Source organism: Panicum virgatum, chromosome 6N (assembly GCF_016808335.1).
Source record: "Panicum virgatum strain AP13 chromosome 6N, P.virgatum_v5, whole genome shotgun sequence".
In the NCBI taxonomy this organism is placed as follows: Eukaryota; Viridiplantae; Streptophyta; class Magnoliopsida; order Poales; family Poaceae; genus Panicum; species Panicum virgatum.
The window spans coordinates 16,830,535-16,858,006 of NC_053150.1; the positions used below are offsets into that span (position 1 = coordinate 16,830,535).

A 27,472-nucleotide genomic window follows, 5' to 3' on the forward strand; every position below is an offset into this window, starting at 1 on the left:
CACTTGCTAAGTCCATTCCATTTACTCTAGCAAAGACTTCCTCACTAATGGCTTCGGAAATTACATTTCTAGCCTTTGCATTCCATTTTAATTGTTCCGAGGTGGGAGTTCTGGTGAACCCGGTCTTTGTTGCCAACCACAGTTCGGGGGCAATCGCATCAAGGTATGCGGCCATGCGAACTTTCCAATAAGCAAAGTTCCTGCCCTCGAAGTGAGGCGGCGAAACACCCATCTTGGCCATAGCTCTAGGCGGTGAAGCCTAATGATCCAAATGAGCAACGAGGCTCTGATACCAATTGTAAAGATCGATGGACCAAGAGGGGGGGTGAATTGGGTCTTTTTCAAATTTCTAAAACAATTAAAGCAACCTTAACCTATGCAACACTAGTAAGGCCCAATTCACCAACTGGCTAACTAAGCAAACTACACAAGCTATCAAAGATACTACAACAAAAGAAACTAAGCAAGGTAGAGCTAAGTAATGATCTCTACGGTCAAGCACATGAATAATTGCATGAAAGTAAGTGTTTGAAATGAAAGAGTGGGCAAGAGACAACCGGATTTTTTCCCGTGGTATCGATGTGTTGGCACACACCCCTAATCCACGTTGTGACACTCACTAAGAGTCTTGTCACCTCCCATGTCACCGAGACTTGGGCGCTCACTAAGAGTCTCCGTTCACCATCCCGACGTGGTGGAGCTCAAGCCACGTACAAAATTCTTCGGGCTCCCACAATCATTGGCAAGCTCCGGAAGAAACACCTTCAATCACCAAGATCGCCTAGGTGCTGCCAATCACCAAGAGTAACAAGCTAGGGCCTTCACTTGAGCAAGAACCGATCACCAAGAACGGATGCACACAAGCTTCTCTCTACTCAAGTCCTTAGTCTTGCTTCTTGAATGATTGAATCAACTAATGTGTGAAAGATGAAGCTCAAGGTGGCTCTCAACAATATATGAATGTATGAATGTTGCCTGGTGTCAAGAGTGTGCAAAATGACCCATTGGAGGGGTATATATAGGCAGCTCACACGAATAGAGCCGTTGGAGAAAAGCTGCCAGAAAACTGCTTAGCGTCGTTTAATCCGACGTACCCCCAATAGTCAGCGTCGGTTTAACCGATGAATGTAAACTGCCCATTCTGAAAACTAGCCGTTACAACTTGGGCAGATTAACCGACGTATCATCGGTTTAACCGGTGAGTGTAGTTGTCTACTGATCAACTGAAAAACCAAGTCTCTGGACAACTGCACCGACGTTAACTCAAATCCATCGTCGGTTTAACCGGTGAGTACAACTTCTGAAATCCCTGGAAAAACCATCTCACTGGTCAATTGCACCGACGTTTCATTTCAAACATCGTCGGTTTAACCGGTGTATAGAACTTGAAATACCCTGGAAAAACCAACTCTGGACTAATGCACCGACGTTAATTCAAACATCACCGGTTTAACCGGTGCATAGAACCTGTCCAGACTCTGCTGACTGCGTTTAACCGACGTATAGAAAAATGGAAGCGTCGGTTAAACCGGTGTATAGACTTTTTCTGATTTTGCCTTTTCTGATTTGAGTCTTGAGTGAAATCCAAATATTCTTGAGATATAAGTTGAAAACCACTTATTTGAACTTCTAGGAACCTGAGTGACCATAGTGTGCATCCATTTTCAAATGACCATGTCCATGCTCAAGTTACTTGACCTTAACCCCTCTTAATAGTGCGATCAATACAAAATTATAAAACCTATACTAACCTAAGTGTCCTTCTCAACCTTACGACACTTAGGACTAGAAAGATCCTTAGTCTTGTTATTTATTTGAGTTGAATACCGAGATCGCCTTTTTGAATAACGAAATTGAGGGGCCTCTTTTGACATATGACCAATTGAGCGATAATGATTCATTAAGCTGCACAAACTCATTAGTCACAATAATGGTTGTCATTAATCACCGAAACATACCTAGAGGGCCTAGATGCTTACAGTTGATGTGCTCTCAATTTATTTAGACAGTGCTTGGGTCATTGCTTATGATGATGATTTTGACTTAATTCTCTAGTGGCATGACTATAAGCTAATCTATCCAATCCTATCTATAATGGCTAGAGATATCATGTCAGTTTCTGTATCTACTATCTCTTCCAAGTCTTGTTTCAGTTTGAGGAGAATGTGGAAATGCTGATTTGCATCATGGATCGGGAGCTAGGAGAAAGAAGGGAACAACACGAAGCTAAGGACACAGAGCTTAGGAGGCATTTGAAAATCTGTACCTTGATGAAGAAGAAACAACTGGTGGTGGTGGTCCTGATGCTGTGAGCTGAGAGAGACCTGAGAGTTTGAGAGACTGACAGTTAGCTTTTGCTGTGAGATGAGTGACCATTTGAACTCATTATTATTTTGGGTGGCCATTTGAACTATGGCACTGTAGACTATAATAATTAACTAATTAAGACTTTCTGAGTTGGCTGCACTCTTTTTTTTTCTAGGATTTCTCACAAGGGTGAGTTTTACTTAGAAAGGTTTTTAATGTGGCAGCATTGTACAACAACTCATTTTGATTATCATATTCTTGCAATCTGTTAACTATTGTGTTGTGATTGTGATTGTGAATGTTGTGAATGACTGAATATTATGAAGTGTTTGTGATATTATAAGGGTGATGGGCCGTGGGATAGCACGGCCCATAAAGTGTGCCGTGCTTCCACGGGCCGGCCCGACACGAAAAACGACCCATAATGCTGTGCCTGGACCGAAGGTGAGGCACGAAGCACGCACCGACACAGCCCGTGAGACACATTGGCCTGTGTCGGCCCGAGCACTTCAAAGCCGATGTCGTGATGGGCCGGGCCGGGCTGGCCCGTTGGCCATCTATAGCCCGTGCTCGAGCCGGGGTGGCCTTGCTGCTGCTGTGCCCGAGCCGTGGCTGCGGGAGCTGCTTCCTTACTGTTGCTGTGCACGAGCCGTGGCCGAGCTGTTTCCTTCCTCCTGTTTCCTTGCTGCTGATGTGTACTACTTCTAATAAATACATTATCCAAACCCCTATTCGGGCTGGTATTCGCGGCCCCGTGCCTACGTCGTCCGTTTTTGCGACCGTCCGATCGCGGCAATCTGTACATCCATATTAAATAGAGATTTACTCTTTAAGGTGATTTAGATTTTGTATTTGTGCAAGTCAACGACGTTGACCGTTGGATTCCATCCAAAATCGATCTGTGTGTCTTATTTTGTTTTTTTTTATTTTGTTTTATTTTATTTTGTTTTTTATTTTGTTTTTGTGTCTAGTGTATACAGTATATTTACGGGAATGTAATATCTAAGTCACCTGATGAGGAGACAGATCCTATTCATTATAATCAAGTTTGCTGACGAGAGAGAATAATGATGTTTCATAGGATGTGAGAAGAGTTTCATCACTATAAAATTCATTAGTTACAGTTATCTAGTTTCCAATTTAGCTAATTATTTGCTATAAAATTGTGCACTGTGTGATTTTTGCAAAAGAAAAAAACCCCTTTTACTTTCCAAAATCAACCAACAGTCCACAAGAGAGCTCCATCTACAGTAAATACGCTCGTTTATTTTGCACATGCATCCCTGTGGTCGAAAATATTTTAATGCAAATAAGTGAAAATTCGGAATTGGTGACAATTTTGCAGAACACCGCCTGCACCCAATTTTTCAAAAACCCCCTCGCCGCATGGTGCGCCAGGCTCCTCCCCTCTTTTCTTCATTCTCTCTTGTCTTCTCCTCGTTGCTCCCTCATAGCGCCGTGCCGCCGCCCCAGCGCCACACGATGCGCCCAGCTGTTCCTCTCTTCCCTTTATTTCTCGGTCATCTTCTCTTGTTTTCTCCTCCCTGTCCTCATGGCGCCCATGCCCCCATCCTAGAAATTTGGCCCAAAGCCATTTACCCCCTCAATCTTTACTCCCGCTCACATTGTATATTGGTTGCATTGCATTCGGTAATTTTTTTATATTGACACGTTACAAATATATAATGTTATAAAAATATACATTAATCTGGACCGTCCTAACCTAAAATCCTAGCCACCCACGCCGATGTCTCTTGCTACGAACTGAAACCCACATTCAAACTCAGCTTGGGTGCGTAAAGCCTATTATAAATGAATGAATCACAAACAATTTTTTATTTTTATTTTGGAGAACTAGTCAGTAGAAAATTAACGCACGATCTGGCCGGTACGGTCGTACGCAAGAAGTGTGCCATTTGACGATCTAGCTGCTATGTCCCTACGACACTATGTATACATTCGCCGGCCATTCTTTCAAAAAAAAAAACATTTGCCGGCCACGTATGTTACTAGCTCCCTCGCTTAGAGCATGGCTTATAACCACGCCCACTGCCGGCTGGGAGGCGCGCAATGATGGTGGCAGGTCCCGGTGATTCAGCCAATAGGCACTACTAAAAAACATTGATTTGTCCCGGTTGGGAAACCGCTGTTGTCCCGGTTTCCCAACCGGGAACGCCTGTCCGGGACAAAAGGGGGTGCCCTTTTGTCCCGGGTGTGGCAACCGGGACAAAAGAGGACCTTTTGTCCCGGTTGGTGTTACCAACCGGGACAAAAGGTCTCTTTTTTTTCATGTTTTTCTTTTCTCAATTCTTTTTCTATTTCAATTATACTTTTGCATTTCAATTAAACTTATGTATTGGAATTCAGTGTGTATGATCTCCACTAATATATACATATATATATAGTTACTTATATAATATTTGTCCTAGATAGTTTTCATATATAAATTAATTCACTTATATATATATATGTATACACATATCTATACATGTGAATTCCTTTACATATGAAAATGTCTAGGACCAATATTATATAAATATATATACACATATATATTATTGGAGTGCTTATATATATAATACATACATACTCCATCATATTTGCATAGGTATATTCGTTCTTAATTACATAGTAGAATTCGCCTTTTGGAAATTTAATACATACATACATACTCATAAATAGAAATTTAATACATAGACACACATATATATTTACATAGTTATATTCGTTCTTAATTACATATATACGCGTATATTGTCATATTTGCTGTGATTGTCAATATTAGATATTCCATCGTAGTAGAATTCGCCTTTTGGATCGAGGACTTGCTCAACAATAAATCCGGAGAATTGTTCTTGAATCGCCATAATCTTTTCCTCCGGTATGAGTTTATCGCGCATCTCCCCGACCTATGGAAAAAGGGGATAATTAATTTCGACTAATTAAAATACGAGTTCAAATATTAACAAATTTTTTACTTACTTCCTCCTCCCAATCTGTCCAGCCCTTTGGAGGACCTACCAGACCATGGATGTTCTCGCATACATAGTATGCGCACAATACAGTGCCTGGTTTCTGCCTCATACACTTTAAGAGAGAAGAAATTATCAGGTATTTACATGAATATATAATAAAACTAATGAATCGTGCAACGAATCATCCAAGCGCGTACCGGAAAATCTGTCTTGATCTTCAATTCCTTGTCAAATTTGCCTGGATGATTTTTAGCGAATTCTTTCCAAACCCTGTGCATGATTAGAACAATTATAGTCAAGTAACAAAGTGATTCAAATTATCGGTCACCGACGGAGTAGTGGTAGATTTACTTTTTCATCATGTTAAGAAGATTTTCGTATTGTTCTGGAGGTCTCCTCAATGAGTCCATAACCACGAGTAGGCTCTTCTCGGGAATTATGACAATTAGGACCCAGTGTTCACTGCAAGATTATACGGAGGCAGTTCTTGGTAGTTAAGGTTTAAACAATTCGATTACAGAATAGAAAGAGTTAGACAGAAGGAATCACTCACGCAAAGTTGTAAGGAAACAATATCATTTGCTTGTTGTGATAAATGCTTATGTACTTGAACAACATTTGGAATATCTCATCAGTATTGTCGCGTAGAAGCCTCCAATTACAAGTAATTGGGTCGATGAAGCCGAGGTGAGAGTATCCCTTTCTTCTGCAAGTATGTATCTCCATTCTACATGATACCGAATAAATCAAGAGATCAGTATGTTGAGATCATGCAAAACAATACGTAAGGAGAGTAAAATACTTACAGAACCCACAAGGCGACCATAGAGATGTCGAGGGCCTCCTGATGGAATAGTTGGTAAATTTCTTCCCAGTTTATCCATAGAATGGCCTCCCCCCGTAAGAAATCGTCATCTTTAATCTTTGCGCCCTGCATGAAGATGCAATCGGCCATCGCACGCATGTAGTGCTGGTGCAGCTTATACATTTGCGTTGGAAGCACAGACACTACTTCGGGGGGTACAAGAGTTTTGCCGATCTCAAACGTCCATTTGACGACCACATCGGCCTTTGGAATATCTTCTCCCCCTGCAATCTGAGCGGCCGTCAGGTTTGATTCTTTCAAAAATGTAACAAAGTCTTGTTCTTGCGTCGTCTGTCCCACTACGCGAGGCTCTATTGATTGTTTCTTTTGGGCTCCGAGCTGTGGAACGTCGGACGACGACGACTTTGATTGTCTCTTCTTTTTCTCAGTAGTTTTGATAATTGTGCGTTCGTAGTCTGAAGGGGGGTCTCTCGGAATGAATTTTCTCTTATTTGCTTCGCACATTCCCTTAAAAAATTTCAAATCTATCGGATTTATCACTTTCTCGGGCTCCGGCTTCGGCTTCGGCTTGAAGTGCTCTTTAACTCTTTCTTGAGTTATCCGATCGCATTCTTCAAGGCTCATGTCCCAGGGTTTAATAGGAGCCTCCTTGGTTTTCTTCTTCTTTTCCTTCTTCTTTGGAGGCTCCTTAGCCGGTGCAGCTACCTTCTTTGCCGGCGGCCGTTTCTGCTTCTTTGCCGGCGGCGGAGGGGGTGACCATGGAGGCGACGGTGACGCTTGAGTGTTCATCGGCGCATGAGATGATGGTGATGGAGAATGTGCCGGTGAACCTTGCCGAGACAGTGCTGCCCTTGGGGAGTTTTGCGGAGATGCCGGTCTTGGAGAGGCATGCTGAGATGCCGGTCTTGGTGTTTGATCATCCGACTTTAGGACAATGTAGCGCTTATCCCATAGGATGTAGCCATGAATGGCTTCTGCTAGTGTCCTCTCCCCATCGCCTCCAGGAATATCAAGCTCGAGCGTCTCCCAACCCTGGCACACCTGCTCCACGCCAACTCTTGTGTATCTAGGCGGAATTTGCTGCCCGTGGTACACGTCGCCTGGTTCGGTTGGCATGGCGGTACCGTACGCAACAGTGAACATTAAGTTCTTAACGGCAGTCTGCAGGTCACAAGGTGTCCGGTGGGTGATCTCATCCACTGGAAATCGCTGCGGGGCCAACGCTTCAACTGCGGCTTGGATCCCCGTGGGCTCGGCGGCGGCGACGTCTGTGGAAGCACAGCTACTTTTCCGCTGAGACAGGTGATCGGCTGCGACACTAGGCTCTGGAGGCAACGTTTGCGCTTGCTGTTGCTGGCTCATTGCTACGGCCACTTGGCGTTGAACCTCTTCCTCCAGTCTTTGATCGTGTGACATGAGCTGTTCCTCTAGCCTTCGCAAGTGCTCCCGCTCATCATTCTTTCTTCTTTGCCGGCTTCTATATGACTCAATGTAATCCCTGAACCCATACTTCCACGGAACCACGCCTTTGCCTCTTGTGCGGCCCGGATGCTCTGGATTCCCAAGGGCGTAAGTCAGCTCGTCCCTCTCTCTATCCGGCTTGAATGTTCCCTCGGCCGCTGCTTGTATGGCCTCCTGTAGTCTCTGGGCTGCTCGCTGGATGTTTGGCCCATAGACGCAGTCACCAGTCAATGGGTCCAAGCTTCCCCCGTGACCATAAAACCAGGTCCTTGACCTTTTAGGCCAGTTCATGGTCGCAGGTTGGATGCCTCTGTCAAGCAGATCCTGCTCCATCTTCTCCCATTTGGGTACTGCAAGCTTGTAGCCTCCTTGGCCTAGAGTGTGATGGTACACTTTCTTCGAGGCGTTGTCTTTGGCCTTCTGCACCTTCTGAAGCCCAAGCTCTGAAGACTTGTATTCTACAAATGCATCCCAGTGACCCCTGAGCTTTTCGAGCTCGCCGGTAAATACGGGTGTGGTCCCGGTCTTGATATATTTCTTCGTCAAAATTTTCTTGAATGATCGCAGCTGTTCGGCCATCTTACTCAGGGTCCAGTGCTTGCATATCTCTTCGGATTCAGCTGGAACCGTGAAGTTTTTCTTAAGCTCCCGCCAGCACCATTCTTTTTCTCTTTCGGGTACCGCATCCCGTTCCTCGCTTGGATTGGAAGCTTTCCAGAGCTTGAAGCTGATCGGGATGTGGTCCCTGACAATACATCCGGATTGTCTTATGAATTTTTTGGCGGCAGCTTCTGGAGCAATCGGTTCGCCATCTGGACCAACTTCCGTTATAATGAACCGCCCTTCCAGTTTTTTTGTTGGGCCTCGCTTCGTCTTTTTCTGCTGCGACGATGATCCAGACGGCTATAAAAAAACATTCATAGGATTCATATAGATTCAGATGAAAATATGATTGTCACTACAAATAATTATAGTTGTGATATGTACATTAGCACTTTGTTCAGCAGCAGCGTCATCCTGAATAGATGGTGCCTCAATTCCATCACCGGACATATTCAAATATATGTCGGTATTGCTGCCATCATCAGCTTGTTCAGCGACATCTCCTTGACCTTCGCCAATCATATTCAACAAGAACTGTTCGTCTTCCGCGTCTGTGTGTCGCGGGTCCATCGTAACTAAAATATGAATACAAATAAAACCCTTAAAAAATTATCTAAATAATCCACATATTTGCGAGCATTTGACTAAGTACCGATCGATGGACGAGGTCGAGTAATATTCTCTAAGTAATTCAAGAAATGAACTTGAAATATTCTATCGATAATTTCACTAAGTACCGATCGATGGATGAGGTCGAGAAATATTTCACTAAGTAATTCAAGAAATATACATGAAATATTTAAAAGAAATTTAAACTCACTTTACACATACATACATACATTCATACATTTAAAAATTTGTAAATATACCTTTATTTACACAACAAATTATGATTTCACTCTTAACAACAAATTATGATTTCACTCTAAATAACATGAACTCTAAATAATGATTTCAAATTATGAGCATGTCCCAAAGTTACATGAGTGTAGCTTCGTAGCTACTGAAAATGAGCCATAATTGGTCGACGATGTCGATCTCAGTGCTGCAAACACTCGACACACTCTGAGAACTAAAAATTAAAGAACATTGGGGAACTATATATACAGAGGCAGGAGCTTCCCAACGTAGCGAGAGGTTCTGGGGTTCAATGGAATGGAGAAGGTGTTGAGGGGACTCTCGTAGTAGGACGATCTTTTAGGAGATGAAACCTCGGTGTCAAATGCAGTGGGATTCGGCCTTTCTCCAGTATGATTCCATCTATTTTCTAGACCTTCATTGATCCTTCATTGATTGTGTACAATGCTAAATTAACCATATAATTTGCTACTTTCTTTGAATTGTGCCGATTTCATCAGGTTCTTTTGTTGTGGTTGATTTTATGGACTTAGGTCTAAGTAGCACGAAACTAAAAGTTTTTTTATTAGTAAATGTTATAGAAAATTTATGGATCCATGTTACTTACTTGCCAAGAGTTTTCTTTCTAGTAAATCGAAGTCAGCAATTTACGTCAATTAAGTTGGACCCTGAATATTGTTATTATAGTAAAATCATAGATTCATGTCAATTACTTATCAATAATTTTTCTCTCATGCAGATCATAATTTTTCTGTGTTGGAGGGGACGAGATTGAGCTCTACCTTTGGGTACGCGGCGTGGGCTTTATGATCTAACGATTAGCTACAAAGAAGAGGCTGTTTCTCACTTATCACTGTGACAAAACATGTGCATCTACTATTCACTGGCAAATTTTGTATCAGAAGGCATTGATTGAACATCCGTTTCTAAATAATGATAGTGATATATGCATATAAATCCAAACTGAAAGCCTCTGAAATTTAATGTGCCCTGATTGAACACACTTCTATCGCATTTCTAACAGAGACAAACTCAGAATTAATAGCAAGATCTATTTGCCAACAAGCAAAGAAAACTAACCTAAATTTTATTAATCAACCTAGAATTCATTAGAGTTGCAGCAAGATCCTCTACTATGTGTTCAGAAAGTTTGCTCTAGATCACTTTCCCAAAGGTAGCCTCAGTAGCAGTAGAGGATGCTGGGAGACCAATCTAACATAAGAGAAATAAGAACTGATGGACACACTCAGCTAATCTTTACAATGTGTCCCCTGTGTCATGCTTTTGCTAACAACCAATCAAAGAACATCGTGCTGTCAGGAGCATTTTGTTAGCTTTTCTTAAAGATTCTTGCGAAAAAGAATTAGCCTAAGACAACTGAAATACTGTTGAAGCTTAAATACTGTCGACGGCGAGCAGGGGATGGTGGCGAGGGCGTTACGGCGGCGGCGGTGGCTCTGGGCGGCGGCACGCGTGAGGTCGGGGCTCTAGGCGGCGGCGACCTCGATGGCGGCGGTGCTCGGCTCGCGCGGTGGGGGGAGCAGGACGGTGGCGGCGGTGGCTCTGGGCGGCGGCGTGAGGTCGGGGCTCTAGGCGGCGGCGACGTCGATGGCGGCGGTGCTCGGCTCGCGCGGTGGGGGGGAGCAGGACGGGCGCAGTAGATGAGAAACCAAGTGTTAGGAGAAGGGCGAAGGAGGAAGGAAATATAGGGGGGGCCTTTTGTCCCGGGTGAAGCCACGACCCGGGACAAAAGGTCATTTTGTCCCGGGTGGTGGCTTCACCCGGGACAAAATGCCCCCCCTTTTGTCCCGGGTGAAACCACCACCCGGGACAAAAGGACCTTTTGTCCCGGGTCGTGGCTTCACCCGGGACAAAAGGGGTTTTTGGGCGGGCCGGGAAAATTCCCAGCCCGCGGCCCACCTTTAGTCCCGGGTGGATCTACCACCCGGGACAAAAGGGGCCCGTTTTCCCTCGTTCCCGCCTAATGTTATGTTTGTTTTTGTTTCTTTTTACTTCTCTTTTAAAATTGGCTTTCATTTGTTAATTCAGTTAATAAAATTATGATTCCAAAAATTATGGAACAAAATTTCTTATCTCTATATAAACTTGATACACGCAACAAAAATAATTAATTTTCATTCAAGTGATTGGGTCAATGAAATATCTATCTTTTTTGAAATCATATTTGTTATTTTGACCATGCAAAAATATATTAGGTGAATTTTTTTTTCAAACTGTTGCTTTTCGATAGAAAGTGGATTCTATCACGATATTAACGTTTAAAAAGTGAATTTTAGATAAAATTAAGCAATTTCATGATATTAATGAGTAGTGTGTGAGTTTGAGAGATAGTGTGTGTTAGTGAGATTGTGTGTGTTAGTGAGAGAGTATAGTGTGTTAATGTGAATGTAATTTCATGAAATAAATAAAATTAGTTGAGTAATCCATTATTGAATGAAAATTATAATTGAGTCTAGTAATTAAGTGAAAAATATATAAAATAATATAAATAACACATAAAGTATAATTGTACAGTACATATATATGTTTTTATACAATAATATAAAATGATTCAAGTACATGAAGGATTAGCGGTAACAGACTTTCTCTTCACAAATGTCCCTTGATTATGATCACGGCGCAAGTATGGAGCATCATCATTGGCTAGCAGGATGCATGGATCAGCATTTACTTCGAAAGGTGGAATGGCAACAAAATTATTATATTCTTCTGAAAAGTCTGTCTTGTCCTCCACTCCAACGATGTTTCTCTTTCCTGATAGAACTATGTGTCGCCTAGGCTCATCCTTTTGCTTGTTGATCCCCTTCTTTGGCTTGCTGGACATGTCCTTAATGTAGAAAACCTGAGCGACATCCTGGGCTAGGACAAATGGCTCGTCTCTATACCCAAGATTGTTTAGATCAACTATTGTCATCCCATACTCATCTTTTGTTACCCCTCCTCCAGTTAGCTTAACCCATTGGCAACGAAATAGAGGCACCTTGAAATTGGGACCGTAATCCAGCTCCCATATCTCTTCAATGTAGCCGTAATATGTGTCTTTTTTTCCATTATTGTCCGTGGCATCCATACGAACACCGCTGTTTTGGTTGGTACTCTTTTTATCTTGGGCTATCGTATAAAATGTGTTTCCATTTATCTCGTACCCTTGGTATGTTAAGATATTCCAAGATGGTCCCCTAGCCAATAAGAACAGTTGTTCACTTATATCCATGTTATGCATTAGATGCTTCCGCAACCAGCTGCAGAAAGTGTTCATGTGCTCACATGTAATCCATGCCTCAGACTTTTCCGGGAAATTGGAGAGCAGAATTTTCTTGTGTTCCTCGATATATGGGTCAACCAAGGATGATTGTTGAAGAACCGTATAATGCGCTTTCTTGAATGAGAAATCATCTGTGCAGACATAAGATTTCTTTCCTAATGTACCCTTTCCAGTTAGTCTCCCCTCATATCGCGATTCAGGGACTCCAATCGGTTTAAGGTCATCAATAAAGTCAACACAAAAGTCAATGACCTCCTCAGTTCCGTAGGCACTGGCGATGCTTCCTTCTGGACGAGCTCTATTACGAACACATTTCTTGAGTACCCCCATGAACCTTTCGAATGGGAACATGTTGTGTAGAAATACTGGTCCGAGAATATCAATCTCTTTGACAAGGTGCACTAGAAGATGTGTCATGATGTTGAAGAAAGATGGTGGAAATATCAGCTCAAAGCCAACAAGACATTGCACCACATCGTTTTGCAGCTTTATCAAATTCTCCGGGTCAATTATCTTCTGAGAAACTGCGTTGAGGAAGGCACATATCTTCACGATGGTTAACCGGACGTTATCAGGCAGAATCCCCCGCAGCACAACCGGAAGAAGTTCGGTCATAAGCACATGGCAGTCATGGGACTTGAGATTTGTAAATTTCTTCTCTGCCAAATTTAAGATTCCTTTTATATTGGATGAGTATCCAGATGGAACCTTTATACTGCTCAAGCAGTCAAACATGGTTTCTTTCTTTTCCTTGCTAAGAGTATGCTGGCAGGACTTAAGTATTGTCGTCCATTATCTCGCTGTTGTGGATGTAAGGCATCTCGTTCTTCCATACGTTGCAATTCTTGACGTGCTTCTACTGTATCTTTTGTCTTTCCGTACACTCCCAAGAATGCTATCAGGTTGACGCAAAAATTCTTCGTGAGGTGCATCACATCAATTGCATGACGAACATCTAAGACTTCCCAATATGGTAGCTCCCAAAATATAGATTTCTTCTTCCACATGGGCGCCATTCCGTTTTCGTTCGGAACAGGTTGGCTACCAGATCCCTTTCCAAAAACAACTTCTAGATCTTTTACCATGTTGAAGACGTCTTTACCACTACGGTGCATCGGTTTTGTTCGGTGGTCCACTTGGCCTTTGAAATGCTTGCCCTTCTTTCGTACCGCATGCCTGATGGGAAGAAACCGATGATGACCCATGTATACAACCTTCTTACAGTGAGTCAACCATATATTATCGGTATCATCTAAACAGTGTGTGCATGCTTTGTATCCCTTGTTCGAATGTCCTGACAAGTTACTAAGAGCAGGCCAGTCATTGATCGTTACGAACAGCAATGCTCGTAGGTTGAAGTTTTCCTGTTTGTATTCATCCCACATCCGTACACCTTCATCGCCCCAGAGCAATAAGAGTTCTTCGACCAATGGTCTTAGGTACACATCAATGTCATTTCCGGGCTGCTTTGGACCCGGGATAAGCAATGGCATCATGATGAACTTTCATTTCATGCAGAGCCATGGTGGAAGATTGTACAGACAAAGAGTCACAGGCCAAGTGCTATGACCACTGCTCATCTCACCAAAAGGATTCATGCCATCCGTACTCAAACCGAACCTTATGTTTCTCGCATCCAAATCAAATTTAGGGTACGTTCTATCTATTTTTCTCCACTGCGACCCATCAGCGGGGTGTCTCAACATCGAGTCTTTCTTGCGTTCCTCTTTGTGCCATCGCATCAACTTAGCATTATCTTTATTTCTAAACAGACGCTTCAAACGTGGTATTATAGACAAATACCACATGACCTTCGCAGGAACTCTCTTCCGGGGAGGCTCCCCCTCGACATCTCCAGGATCATCTTTTCTAATCTTGTAACGCAATGCACTGCATACGGGACATGCATCCAAATTCTCGTACTCGCCTCGGCAAAGGATGCAGTCGTTGGGGCATGCATGTATCTTTTGCACTTCCAGTCCCAAAGGGCAAACAAGTTGTTTGGCTTCATATGTTGTGGCAGGCAATTCATTGTCCTTAGGAAGCATTTTTTTAACAAGTTTGAGTAATTCACCAAATCCCTTGTCGGATACACCATTTGTCGCCTTCCATTGTAGCAACTCCAAGGTGGTGCCAAGTTTCTTAAATCCATTTTGACAATCTGGGTACAACAACTTATGGTGGTCCTCTAACAACTTCTGGAACTTCAACCTCTCCGTTTCACTCTCACAGTCTGCCTGCACATTGTGCAATGCTTGCCCCAGATCGTTGCTGGGATCATTTTCTGCTACATCTACTTTGGGCTCTTCCATGGGAATATCGTCATCGAATGCACCGATTCCAGCATTCCCGGGAAAGTGGTCGTCAAAATCTTCTTCATCATTGTCTTCCATGGTAACCCCCTGTTCTCCGTGCTTCGTCCAACAAACATACTTTTTTATGAAACCATTTGCGAAAATGTGGCTGTGTAGGATTCTTGAAGATGAGTAATCCTTGTTATTGTTGCAATGAACACACGGGCAGCACATAAAACCATTCTGCTTGTTTGCCTCAGCCACAGACAAAAAATAATGCAGGCCATCAATGAATTCTTTCGAACGTCGGTCAGCATTGTACATCCATTGCCGCTCCATCTGCATTTTAAATAAATCGATTTGAATTCTTTACACGTATCGAATAAATAAAATATATCAAACCTAAATTAAACTAAATGTAACATAACATGAATAATTAAAAGATATGCAATATCCATCATACATCTTGATTAATTAAAAGGGGTACTTAATCCATTACAGAACTTAACAAAGGAGTACTATACATGAAATTTAAAAATTCGGTCAACAACACATAGGTTTTCAACCGTCCTTGCGTTGGAACGCAGAATGTTCTAACGGATTTCTTGCTGGCGCAGAATAAGATGGCGGAGCTGAAACCTCCGAGTTTGGTGGTGACGAACCGTAACGCCGCAATAACGGAGCGCTGCCCTATGAAAAGCACTAGGTTTTTTGGACCGACGACCTACTCGAGTTGTGCCCTTCTCTCCAGAAGGACAACGATCACCCCCACCGGCGCCACTCCCTCCAGCTACTGAAGCCATATTTTACTGAAAAATACCTTTATTTTCCACAAAATTATAAATTCTTACCATTACAAAGCAAAAATTATGTACTATTACAATTACAATGATCAGATTAATAACTCTTGCAAATAACAATGAAATTATATAAAAAAGACGAAATGTATCATTAATCCTCAAGAAATCTCTAATTAATTGAAAGAAATCTCTATAACTTCTAATTACTTTGACACCCTTCAGTTCCAGGAGTATACTCTTTTCAATATCCAGAAACCCTCTAGAAGAAAAATAAACCTTTATTTCTAAAAATGTATATGTCAGTAACCTCAACCCTGCGGTGATGACACTGCCTTTCGGGGGGACACGGTGCGGTACAAGGATGTCACCAATCGGCTAGTCGCAGCACCAACATTTACGATTAATAGGCACAGCACTTGGCACAGGCAGCATGCTCGTTCATATGCTCTCAGTACAACAACGGCATGCTGACTGCGTCAAATGCTGTCTTCTTATCAATCGGAAGTGCTGGTGATGCGACCAACCGATTTGCGACGTCCTTATAGCGCATCGTGTATCCCTAAAAGGTAGTGCCATCACCGTTGGATGGAGATTAACGACGTATACTTGTTTCGAAATAAAGATTTTTTTAGCTTCTAGATGGTTTCAATGTGAGCCTGATTAAATACATCACTAGAGTGTCAAAATAATCCATTCATAATACAAAAAATTCTATAATATACTCATTTCATTAATTCATTCACGAATAAAAAAATCAACTATCCACAATATGGTCATATATACAAGTACATCACATGAAGTATCTACACTCATTCTAAAAATTTCTACTATCCATATACTCATCTAAATCTAAAAGAAAATTACACCTACATATGCAATCTAGGTAGCTAAATGTCCAAGAAATGAGCTAGCTACACATTTTCTCTATTTCTAAAGTATGAAATGAGCTATACAAGCCAAGGAAGAAAAGAAAAACAAGCCCCAAACCTTTAGAGCAGATGGATGGACGGGGAATCAAAGATCTTCACAAATGTGGTGAAAAAATGAGCAAGAACTCCTCTATCCCGAGCCAAGAACAGCAAGAAAACAAGTGAGCTGAATGGCTCGGGCGGGGGGAGAGGGAAGGGGATAAGGGGAGCAAGGCCTTTTGTCCCGGTTGGAGGCACCAACCGGGACAAAAGGGGGGACTTTTGTCCCGGTTGGTGGTTCCAACCGGGACAAAAGGCCCGCGTAGCCTTTTGTCCCGGTTGGAACCACCAACCGGGACAAAAGGCTCCCATTTTGTCCCGGTTGGTGTCTCCAACCGGGACAAAAGGCCCCCGTCCCCCCTGCTGGCCTGGCTAGCCGTTGGACCCGGGACAAAAGCCACCTATTGTCCCGGGCCCAAAGGCTGCCGGGACAAATGGCCAGGAACAAATGCTTGTTTTGTAGTAGTGAGAAGTGAAGGAAAAGTCTCTCAACCGGGTGCAGCGGGCGGATGGCGAGACGCCTACAGCGTTCTCTCTCTTCCTCCACGTCGGCTCCCAGCCACCTTCGTGCCATCTATAATATTTGGCCTTATGGGCGTCGCCGCATTTCCTTTTGTGCGCCTGTCCCATCGTCCTCCGCACATGCACAACTGAGGGGCTTGCGCGCGCCCGGCCTCCATTGGCTTGACACCTGCCCACGCGGCAAGATTCAGTTCAGACAATCAGATGGAAGCTCGATGATGGAAGGCATGTGAGTAGAAAAGCAGTAATGTTGGTGGGCCCTACAAATTGAACTTACCAAAAAGCTAGAATAGCATGTATGTGAGGGCACATCTTGAATTACAGTGACATGTTTTTTTGTTTCAGAACGGAGGAACAAGAATTTCACTAGCGCATGTGAAAAGAAGAGGTGCGTGGATCAAAGAGAATGCCAATATGCACAGCGCTGAAGGTGCATGTATTTTTTATTTTTTTTAATTGCCGTAAGCAGGGACTCTATCTTGTTATATTAATAGAGAAGAGGGCAAAATTGCAAAAAAAAACAACCCACCCCCTCAATAAAAAAGGATAAATTAAATAAAAACCTCATACAACCCTCAATACTTTTTTTCCCTACGAAGAGCCACCACTACGTTGGTACAACTTCGCTAAGCCTCTTAGCAACCGCTGTCCTCATATTCTAGTGATTGGAAAGCTATCAGAAGGTTCCGGCAGATATCTTTCTTATTTGGGATAAGTCTATTTTACAACCTCGAACTAGTCAAGAAGTCCGTTTTTCAACCTCCTACTACGAAACCGGGTAACATAGGCCCTCGAACTGGCAAAACCGTCCGAATCACCCCCTCGATCACTGTAGCAAGCTGTTTTGAGGGCGATTTTGCTACAGTAACATTTCCGAATTTCTAGAATTTCACACCTCTCAATTAAATAATAAAGAAAGCATAGTTAATATTGTCTAAAAATCATGATATTTTTTGGGAGGTAGACAAAAAGACAAGGAATCTATTTTGGCTAGATGTGCTACAATAGACATAAAGGAATTTGAATTATAAAATTTTAAAAATAGGTAGAATTCAAAATTCCTTGAATTTTTAGGTCAGCTAAACCTATGATAAAAATGCATTAAAAATATGATAATTCATAATTTTTTATTTAGTTTAGTTAGGTACTTTTTATTGGGCCAAGTTCTATAGAATATTCATAAATTAAAATTTGAGGAATCAAATTTGATTCAAATTTGAGCATTGCGAAGGAATTCAAAAACTTTCATAAAAACTTGGGCCAATAAAAAATACCTTATTAAACTAAATAAAAAATTATGAATTATCATATTTTTATTTCATTTTTATCAAAGGTTTAGCTAACCCAAAAATTCAAGGAATTTTGAATTCTACCCATTTTTAAAATTTTATAATTCAAATTTCATTATGTTTAATGTATCACATCTAGCCAAAATAAATTCCTTGTCTTTTTATCTACCTCCCAAAAAAATATCATGATTTTTAGACAATATTAACTATGCTTTCTTTATTATTTAATTGAGAGGTGCGAAATTCCAGAAATTCGGAAATGTTACTGTAGCAAAACCGCCCTCAAAACAGCTTGCTACAGTGATCGAGGGGGTGATTCGGACGGTTTTGCCAGTTCGAGGGCCTATGTTATCCGGTTTCGTAGTTGGAGGTTGAAAAACGGACTTCTTGACTAGTTCGAGGTTGTAAAATAGACTTATCTCTTCTTATTTTGGTAAGGTAACAGGAGGTACCTTTCCTGGTACGGCTGCCACCATTTTTTGTACCGGTTGGAATCTTTTTCTCGGTACCTCTTGTTACCTTATATGTCTTTGCCATCGAGTACATCACGGACAATCCTCATTTATTTCAACTATTGTAAAATTCCTCTTGATATTTATGTTGATAAGTGACGGTGCTGGAAAATCCACGTATTTATTTTCTTCCACAGCTCTATGCCCTTGCCTTTTTTTTCTTGGAAAAGGAGCAGGAGCACTGCTAATTCATTTAGGGCTAGCTTATTTGGAAACTTAAATCCTCTTGTGATCCCTGATTTTTTTCTAGAGCAATCCATGTAAAATTCATTTGAGTAAGACAGTTAGTTCTCGGTGGAAGGTTTTCATTCCTTAGGTTTAGCTTCTCCTTCTTCCAAATTGGACCTTTAACGAGAACATAAGTCCCGATTACAAGTTCTATACATATATACATAAAGATACAAACCGGGTGCTAACCAGCCAGCTCTGGGCTATCACAAGGCTACAGGATGCTTGTTTACTGTGTGCCTGCAGCACACGGCAAACAACGTTTTGCATAGGGTGTCATGTGTTGCACAAGACACGACAAAGCGCACAAGGCAAACAGGCGTCGACAATGTCACGTTTGTCGTGGGCCTTTTTTCAGGTGTCATTTGTCAAAAAACACGCGGAAAATAATTTTTCAGAAAAACAAAAAAACCAATTTAAAAATAGAAAAAAAAACTATTTTAATTCGAGGAAGACCCCACTGACTAGCAACCCGTCCATCCTGTCAAAGTCGCAAGTCGCGGTATTTTTCGTGCAATATTCGTGCCGGTGGGATTCAAACCCGCAATCTCCCTCTCACGTATAACCTCCTCTACCACTGCACCACACACTTACTTGTGTCTATACTCCATTTTCTTTCCCCACACATATTATACTAAACCGAGTGTAAATTGTTTGTTTGAGACCCTAAGAGAATTCAAATAAAAATGTTGTCAGCTACAAAGTTTCATAACTTTTCGAGATCTACAACTTTCGTTTTGACCGTTTCCCATCCGAGGTCGTTTACAAAATTTAAATCTCACTTTGCCGTGCGCCAGATCTAGGGCACATGGCAAAGCATGGTTGAAATAGTTTTTTTTTACCTTCAAAACACATGACAAAATTGCGAAAAAATTTGGGCTGAGAAGAGAAAAAAATATTATTTTGTGTGTGCCAAAATAAAACACACGACAAATCATGACTTTGCCATGTGCTAGAAAAAAACACGATAAAGAATGATTTTACCGTGTGCCAAAAAAAATACACATCAAATTATATTGTTTACTATGTATTATATCTTTGCCGTGTGTACACACTGCAAAGAAATTCTTTGCCGTGTGCCCAATAGAAAGCACACGGCAAAACTACCGGGCACACGGCAAAGAGCCGGATTCCAGTAGTCGACCTTCTTCTATTCGTAGATATGAGCTCCACGTGCAGCTCACCAACGCGCATTATCATTTTTTTTTGCTGGTTCGCATAATCATTGGTTAAGCTTACAAAACCGCGTTGACATATACATTGAAGCCGCATGCATGAGAGTAGGTAGAGGTCAACGGGGGCGCCGCGAGATGGATTGGGCAAGCGCTCAGTCTCCGTCAGGCAAACCCCTCAAGCTAGCCAGCCTGACATTCCTCAAGGATGGACCGGATCCTAACATGCCATGCCTCTCAAAAATTCCGAGGAACGTGCTTCGCTCCCCGCCAGCTTCACCTCGCCATGTGATCTATCATCACCGTCTCGATCCATCTGTTCACTATATATCGAGCGAGATCGATGGATCGATCGCGAAAGGCGGCAAAGAAACCAGCAGAAACAAGCTAAGATTCGTTGCAGCAGATAGGTAGCCATGGCACTGCCGTCGTCGTCGTCTTCTTGTATGCATCGCATCCTGGTGTTGGCGTTGCTTGCAATGGCAATGGCGCCGGCCAAGGAAGCGACGGCGTACCTGTACGACGACCTCAAGCTCAGTTGGGGCTCCGGCTGCAGCTACTTCTACATGGACGGCGGCGACGTCGACGCGCTCGCGCTTTGCCTCCACCGCTCCAGCGGCTCCGGGTTCAGCTCCAACGCCTCCTACCTCTACGCCCGCTACGACATGGACATCAAGCTCGTCGCTAACGACTCCGCCGGCACCGTCGCCACCTTCTACGTAAGTAGCAGTCCTCCTTCCCTACCCCCTGCCGCGCCACGGCATGTCTTCGCCGGGGCGCGGTGACCGCGGTCACCATGGACGCAATATTCTTCAGTCCTGCCGCCGCCTAGACGACGCTGTGCTCATGCTGGGTTACTGAACGAACCAACGGCATGTCACTGCAGCTGCTGCCGGACGACGTGCCATGGGAGTACCACGACGAGGTGGACATGGAGTTCCTCGGCAACGCCACCGGCGAGCCGTACACGCTGCACACCAACGTCTACGTCAACGGCGCCGGCGGCCGCGAGCAGCAGTTCCAGCTCTGGTTCGACCCCACCGAGGACTTCCACACCTACTCCATCGAGTGGAACCCCAAGTACATCATGTAAGCGTCGTCGTCGTCTCGGCCGAACTGCCTCGACCTCGCTCCTCTCAATCTCACCACCATCACCTATAAATTGTTGCTCGGCAGATTCCTCGTCGACGACACGCCGATCCGCGCGTACAGGAACGACCGGGCGCGCGGCGTGCCGTTCCCGACGTGGCAGCGGATGCGGGCGGAGGGGAGCCTGTGGGACGCCGAGGAGTGGGCGACGCAGGGCGGCCGCGTGAAGACGGACTGGGCGCAGGCGCCCTTCTACGCCTACTACCGCAACTTCCGCGTCACGCCGTGCGTGCCGTCCCCCGGCGTCGCCTGGTGCGGCGACGAGCCGCCGGAGTCGGCTTGGTTCGACCAGCGGCTCGACGCCGCCGCGCTGCAGCGGGTGCAGGCGGCGAACATGATCTACGACTACTGCGTGGATCAGAAGCGGTTCAAGGACACGGGGTTCCCAGTGGAATGCTCCACGGCTTAGCTTGACTCGTCGTGTTCACTGCTTGTACATTTGACTATTCCATCCTAGAATTTTTTAATTCTTTCGAACATCAATATCCTATACAATTTTTTACATCTCTCTTTTATAAGATGTAACATTTATTTTCTGGTCAAAGCTGGAGCACCATGTTCTTTTTCTTTTTTATTAAATATTGGAAGCATTTTTTGTGCAAATTTTCTATGCGGGGGATATTTGTTTGTCCATACGTTCAATACTCATATTCATCAATGTTTTATTTTTAGCATTGTTGTTTGAATTTTGCTTCGATTGATATGTATGTGGTGGTGTGTTTGCAGAGTTTGGTTCAAATGGTTTTTATGTTTTAAGTTGTTGACAGGTTAGACTTGGTGTTATATATATAGTTTAGATCAGGCAAATCTATTCTACTTCAATTCCTCTAGCTATTTATGCTTGTCAGTTCTGTATAGGAGAGTATATAATACTCCTTATACGAAATATCAATAATTTTAGATGCATGTGAGGGAGTGTGAGGGCTTGTGGAGCGGGAGCACGGTCCATGAGGCTCCATGTGAAGTGATTGACTGCATTTTGTTAGGCTTTTTTTTACCCTGGAAGTGCCTCGAACATAGCTAAACCCACGGCGTGATCTAGACTTTACGAACTAATCTCAACCTCCGAATTCGCATCGTCAAACTCTAAAGTGAAGCTCTTACATTTAGTCAGCTTGCGAAAAATGGCCGATATAGACCTACTACCAAATTAAGATTGACGGTACGAGGATCCTAAGCCCTAACCAATTATCTTACTAGAATTCTGGTCCTCCCCTCGCCTACCTCCTCCTCCCAGCGTCTCTTTCATTGGCACCCGGCGCGTTGCCATGCTTCGGGCCCTGGTAGGCACAAGCACGCCGGGCCGCCGGGCCCATCGTCATGCCCGTGTCGTGCAATGCCTGGCCGCAGTGGTGGTCTGACGTGCGGGTACAGCACGACACGATTAGCCGACCGTACCTTGGCATTCCATGCCGTGCCGAGCCATGCTCATGTTGTGTCGTGCCATGCCGTGAGGCAAGTTTGGCCATCTGTATGTATATCCAACCGGCAAACTTAGGCAGCCCACATCAATCTCTTCTAGCTAGAGATTAAATCAAAATTAGGTTTGTCCATTTATTATTTCAGTTCCTAGTTTTTGAATATTGAAAATATGTATTTTCAAGGCTGAGTAATAAATTAAATCATAATAATTCCATCGAACGATCGGAGCGTCTCAATTGTAGCATGGCATCAGTTGATAGGCTCAAGACACATTTGCAGCTGCATAATGGGTGTTTATTGGGTTCAACACTATTGTTTCCCCGCTAATAAATAAAAAACTACAATGGCACGGTGGATTTGTTTAATCCTTCTATTATGCCTAGGTTATTTCAAATTTACACGGTTTATAGGCAGATGCGTTTTAGGATCCATTGCAAATTTAGCTGCATGTGCAGCTCACAACACTTGCCTGCACATGTATCATCTGCAGGGAATTTCTATTCCGGGACACGAAGCATATGGTACATGTGCCTTACCTAAGCACGGAGGTAGCTAGCTAGCTAACTCTCATGAAGGTAACCTCAGGTGAGCCAGCTTGAATTCGCATAGATCCTGACATGCCATGGCATGGCTCTGATCAGGCACTCCAAGGAACACGCACGCCCTGTTCATATAAAAATGGAACCCGCGCCCGAATCGATCGAAAAAATAGCAGCAAGCGCAAGAAGAACAAGGAGATCGATCAGAGGTTGGTTTCTCGATCGGCCTTGGTTGGGTTGCCGACCGAATTAGCTAGGTAGCCATGGTGGCATGGTTGCCATCTTCTTGTTGCCATCCTATGGCTGCGGCGGCGTTGCTTCTGACGGCAATGGCGGCGGCACCAGCGTTCGTGGCGTTGCTGCACGACGACGTCGAGCCGATGTGGGGCGCGGACCACATCTCCTTCCACACCGGCCGCGACGGCGTCGAGACGCTCGCGCTCCGCCTCGACAAGGACCACGGCTCGGGGTTCCGCTCCAAGCGCGCCTACCGCTTCGCCCGCTACGACATCGACCTCAAGCTCGTGGCCAACGACTCCGCCGGCACCGTCACCACGGTCTACGTGGGTTCCCCGGCCCGGCCGCCGCCGCGTCATGTCTCTTGTCACGCCCAGCGGTCGCCGCTCGCTGCTGGCAGCATTCTCCTGAGGGTTCAGGGTTGTCATGGCCTCTGCTGCTGTTGCAGCTGACGCCGGACCTCGTGCCGCCGGAGGACCACGACGAGATCGACCTGGAGTTCCTGGGCAACGTCACCGGCGAGCCGTACACGCTGCACACCAACATCTTCGTCAACGGCGTCGGCAACCGCGAGCAGCAGTTCCGGCTCTGGTTCGACCCCTCCAAGGACTTCCACACCTACTCCGTCGATTGGAACCCCAGGCGCATCATGTAAGCCGATCTGATCTCATCTTGGGTTGTTCTTGAATCTTGATCGCGCCATTGTCATTGCCTGCGTGCATTGGCTAGAATGTTCATCGACAGCACGCCCATCCGCGTGTACAAGAACGAGTCCTCGCGCGGCGTGCCGTTCCCGACGCTGCGGCACCTGCGGCTGGACGGCAGCCTGTGGAACGCCGACGACTGGGCGACGCAGGGCGGCCGCGTCAAGACGAACTGGACGCAGGCGCCCTTCCACGCCTACTACCGCAACTTCCACGTGACGCCGTGCGCGCCATCGTCGTCTCCCGGCGTGGCGTCGTGCGGCGACGAGCGGCCGCCGGAGTCAGCGGGGTTCGGCAAGCCGGGCCTGGGCGCGGCGGCCCTGCACAAGGCGCGGGCGGAGCACCTGCTCTACGACTACTGCGAGGATCCCAACCGGTTTAAGGACGAGGGGCTCCCCAACGAATGCACCGCGAACTAGATAAAGGCAGCATTCACTGTTCACAAGTTGAAATTAATGGATTGTTCCTTACCAAGATATCTAGTTTTAATTTATTGGTTCATCATGATTTTCATGATTCATGGCCCGGTTTGGTTACTCTATAGAAGTTACACCCATCTCTGAAGAGCTTTTACAAATAGATTTCATTTTATTACTCTATGCATATAAGATTTCTCTTATAGGAGATAATAGAATAGAATGAACCTAACAACGCCCATATTTTGGACTTTTTTGTCTTTTCATTGATGAGGTGCAAGAACACACATTTTCCCCCTGAAATTGAAATGCACTAACCGTCAACCTGTGCACCCACACAGGCTAGTATATCCATTAGCTAGAGATACAAGTATAGATCAATAAAATAATTGGAGCCTAGTCTAAAATGGATCGCTCACACGGCACGACAATTTGTATAGTTTAGTAACAATCTATAAATGTTTATTTATGCTCAACTTCTTTTTTCTCGAACATGTTGGGTCCTTAGCTGAATTTTCCCAAAGGCGGAAAGAGGAAACTGCGACTTGAAGACCTTCGGGTAGGAACACACGTGTATTCATCGATGATAAAAAATTATCACAGTGAAAAAAATCAGGGGTATTTATACTCCCTGACCCTCGAGTTCAATTACATCTTTTCCCATTCTCGTTCATCTGATTACATCACCATTGAAGGTCTATTTGGTCTTTTCCCCGTGGTGACGCCTTCCGCGTGACCCTGAAGTTAAGTGACGTTTACGGCACGCAAGCTTTTGGTCCCACAGCACCGCGTTTTCCTCGTGACTCCGAAGGTTACTGGAACTTCCGAGGTGGGTCGCCCCTTGGCCCACTCACCTTCGATCCCCGATCGAAGGATCCTGTCGTCCGCGGACCTCCACCACTGCTTATGAGTAACCTTCGCCGGTCATCGAAGGTCCGGGGTCTCCAAACCTGCACAGAAGCAATAAGCCAATCGACCCTCACAATGCGCAGTGGTCATCGGAGGTTAGCTTCGGGGGTTAGTCGGTGACTCTGTGCGAGCCCGAGACCTTCGGGTATGCCTCCTCCAGAAGTAGCGATAGATGTTGATCACACGATGTCAATACCTAAAGTGGGGGAGGGGGTGAATATGTTTTTCCTCAAAATTCAACACTTAACCCCTACTACCTCTGCCTGGACCGGTCTAATCAGGCAGATAGTCCACAGCAGAGATTAAATCCCCTCTCGAGCTTGAACTTATATGAAACTTGGGAGATATATTTTGCAGAGTATTTCTATCAATATAAATAGGTCCCTACACACAAGTAGAGCACACCCAAGTAGTCGGAAGCACAATTCAAACTCAAAACTATAAATATAAAGTATGTAAAACAAACCGAAATGAAAATGATGCAAAGGAGACACGGTGATTTGTTTTACCGAAGTTCGGATTCACCCCGTGCACCCACGTGTGAATCCTACTCTCCGTTGAGGAAGCTTGTAGTGAACCCAAGGTCAAGCTATCTCCTCTTCTCCACTATATGACCATGCGCCCTCTTGGCACACAATCGAAGCTTCAACAAACTTGCCGCTGCTCACCACAATCTTGGGACCTAACCGGCGACGCCTAGCCGTCTAGGAGCCGATGCTCCAAGAGTAACAAATGCTTCAATCGAGTTGGCCGACGTAACCTTAAGTGCTCAAAAGCTAGGGCTCAATCTCTCTTTCTCAAATGACTCTCAAGGGATGGATTCACTTAACCCAACTCAAAGATTCAACTAGAATCAAACAACTCTCACAAAGAGAGGTTGGGGAGGACTCTCTAAGTGCACATAAGGCTCTCAAATGTGTTCTACAAGTTAAGGCATCAACACCCACGAATGGGTGAAGTCATGGGGTATAAATATCCCTCTCTCAAAAACTAGCCATTGCCCTTGTCTGTGTTAGACCGGTCAGACCGGTCCCTCAGACCGGTCACTTTTGAAAAATAGCCGTTGGATGCTCTGCCCTGCCTGGACTGATCAGACCGGTCCCACTCTGATTTTTGCAGTTTTAGCTCTCTCTTAGGCTAATCTATCTAGGGACTATTTTGAGCACTCTTGGTATTGTCTAAACCTATTGATTTTGCATCCCTCTTGATAGTACGGCATACCTATACTCAAATACATAAATGAAATATACAATTGCCACGATTATTTGAGCTTCTTCATAATATGATCATGCGGACCTTTCTTCAATGAATCCGTGAGGGCATCAACATCTTCATTCTTTGAGAATTTCCGCTTTGAGCTAGTGATTTTGAATCTTCAATTGCATAAGCATAAAATCCATCTTGACTCACAAGTCACCTTCTTCACTTGAATAATGACACTATTCAACATAGAGCTCTCCATGACTCTAGAATCTCCGACCTTTGACCCGTATCGGTTTCTTTGCTCCCCCCAAGCTGTCGCTTGCGTAGCCTCTTGAAACACGCCTCTCGGTCCTCCACCTTTATCCTAGCCGACCATCTCGAACTCTTGTTGATTTATGTCATGCATGGAATCTTCTTTATCTATTTGAGTTCTGAATTCAATCTCTTATGCAAGCTTTCCAATTTGAGATGTTATCTTTGTATAAACTCATGTCTCATTCTCTTTTGTCTTGCTTGCTTCTTTTGCTAACAATCATTTATCACAAGTGATAAGTTCTTCCATATTTGAGACTATGCATAAGCATATCACATCTAATTCACAAAACCTTTACTTGTCATTTTGAATCCCATTATAAATCGAACAAGCCTTCGCAAGTATTAGATCCTTTATATCGACCATGAATATCTTGTTCTATTCTTTCTTTTCTTGTTTTGTTTGTCACATATATATAATGCCAATGGGATAAACACACTTGCTTGCAACACATGAGCCATCTCATTTAATATCAATTT

At 44.1% G+C, this 27,472-nt stretch overlaps 2 protein-coding genes across 2 annotated transcripts in view; both read left to right on the forward strand.

Annotated features, from left to right (window-relative positions):
• LOC120677977 (xyloglucan endotransglucosylase/hydrolase protein 19-like) overlaps positions 1 to 21,790 on the forward strand; it is a 39,653-nt gene extending 17,863 nt beyond the window's left edge. Inside the window, exons 2-4 of the mRNA XM_039959153.1 lie at positions 20,512 to 20,820; positions 20,988 to 21,190; positions 21,278 to 21,790. Coding sequence (XP_039815087.1) covers positions 20,512 to 20,820; positions 20,988 to 21,190; positions 21,278 to 21,659 — 894 coding nt within the window. The 3' untranslated portion in view covers positions 21,660 to 21,790. The remainder of the gene's footprint in view (positions 1 to 20,511; positions 20,821 to 20,987; positions 21,191 to 21,277) is intronic.
• A 1,750-nt stretch (positions 21,791 to 23,540) lies between these two features.
• Positions 23,541 to 24,572, forward strand: LOC120677979 (xyloglucan endotransglucosylase/hydrolase 2-like). The gene is made up of 3 exons (XM_039959154.1): positions 23,541 to 23,774; positions 23,897 to 24,099; positions 24,178 to 24,572. The coding sequence occupies exons 1-3, from the start codon at positions 23,541 to 23,543 to the stop codon at positions 24,569 to 24,571; spliced, it is 831 nt and encodes a 276-aa protein (XP_039815088.1). The 3' UTR covers position 24,572.
• The last annotated feature ends 2,900 nt before the right edge of the window (positions 24,573 to 27,472 follow it).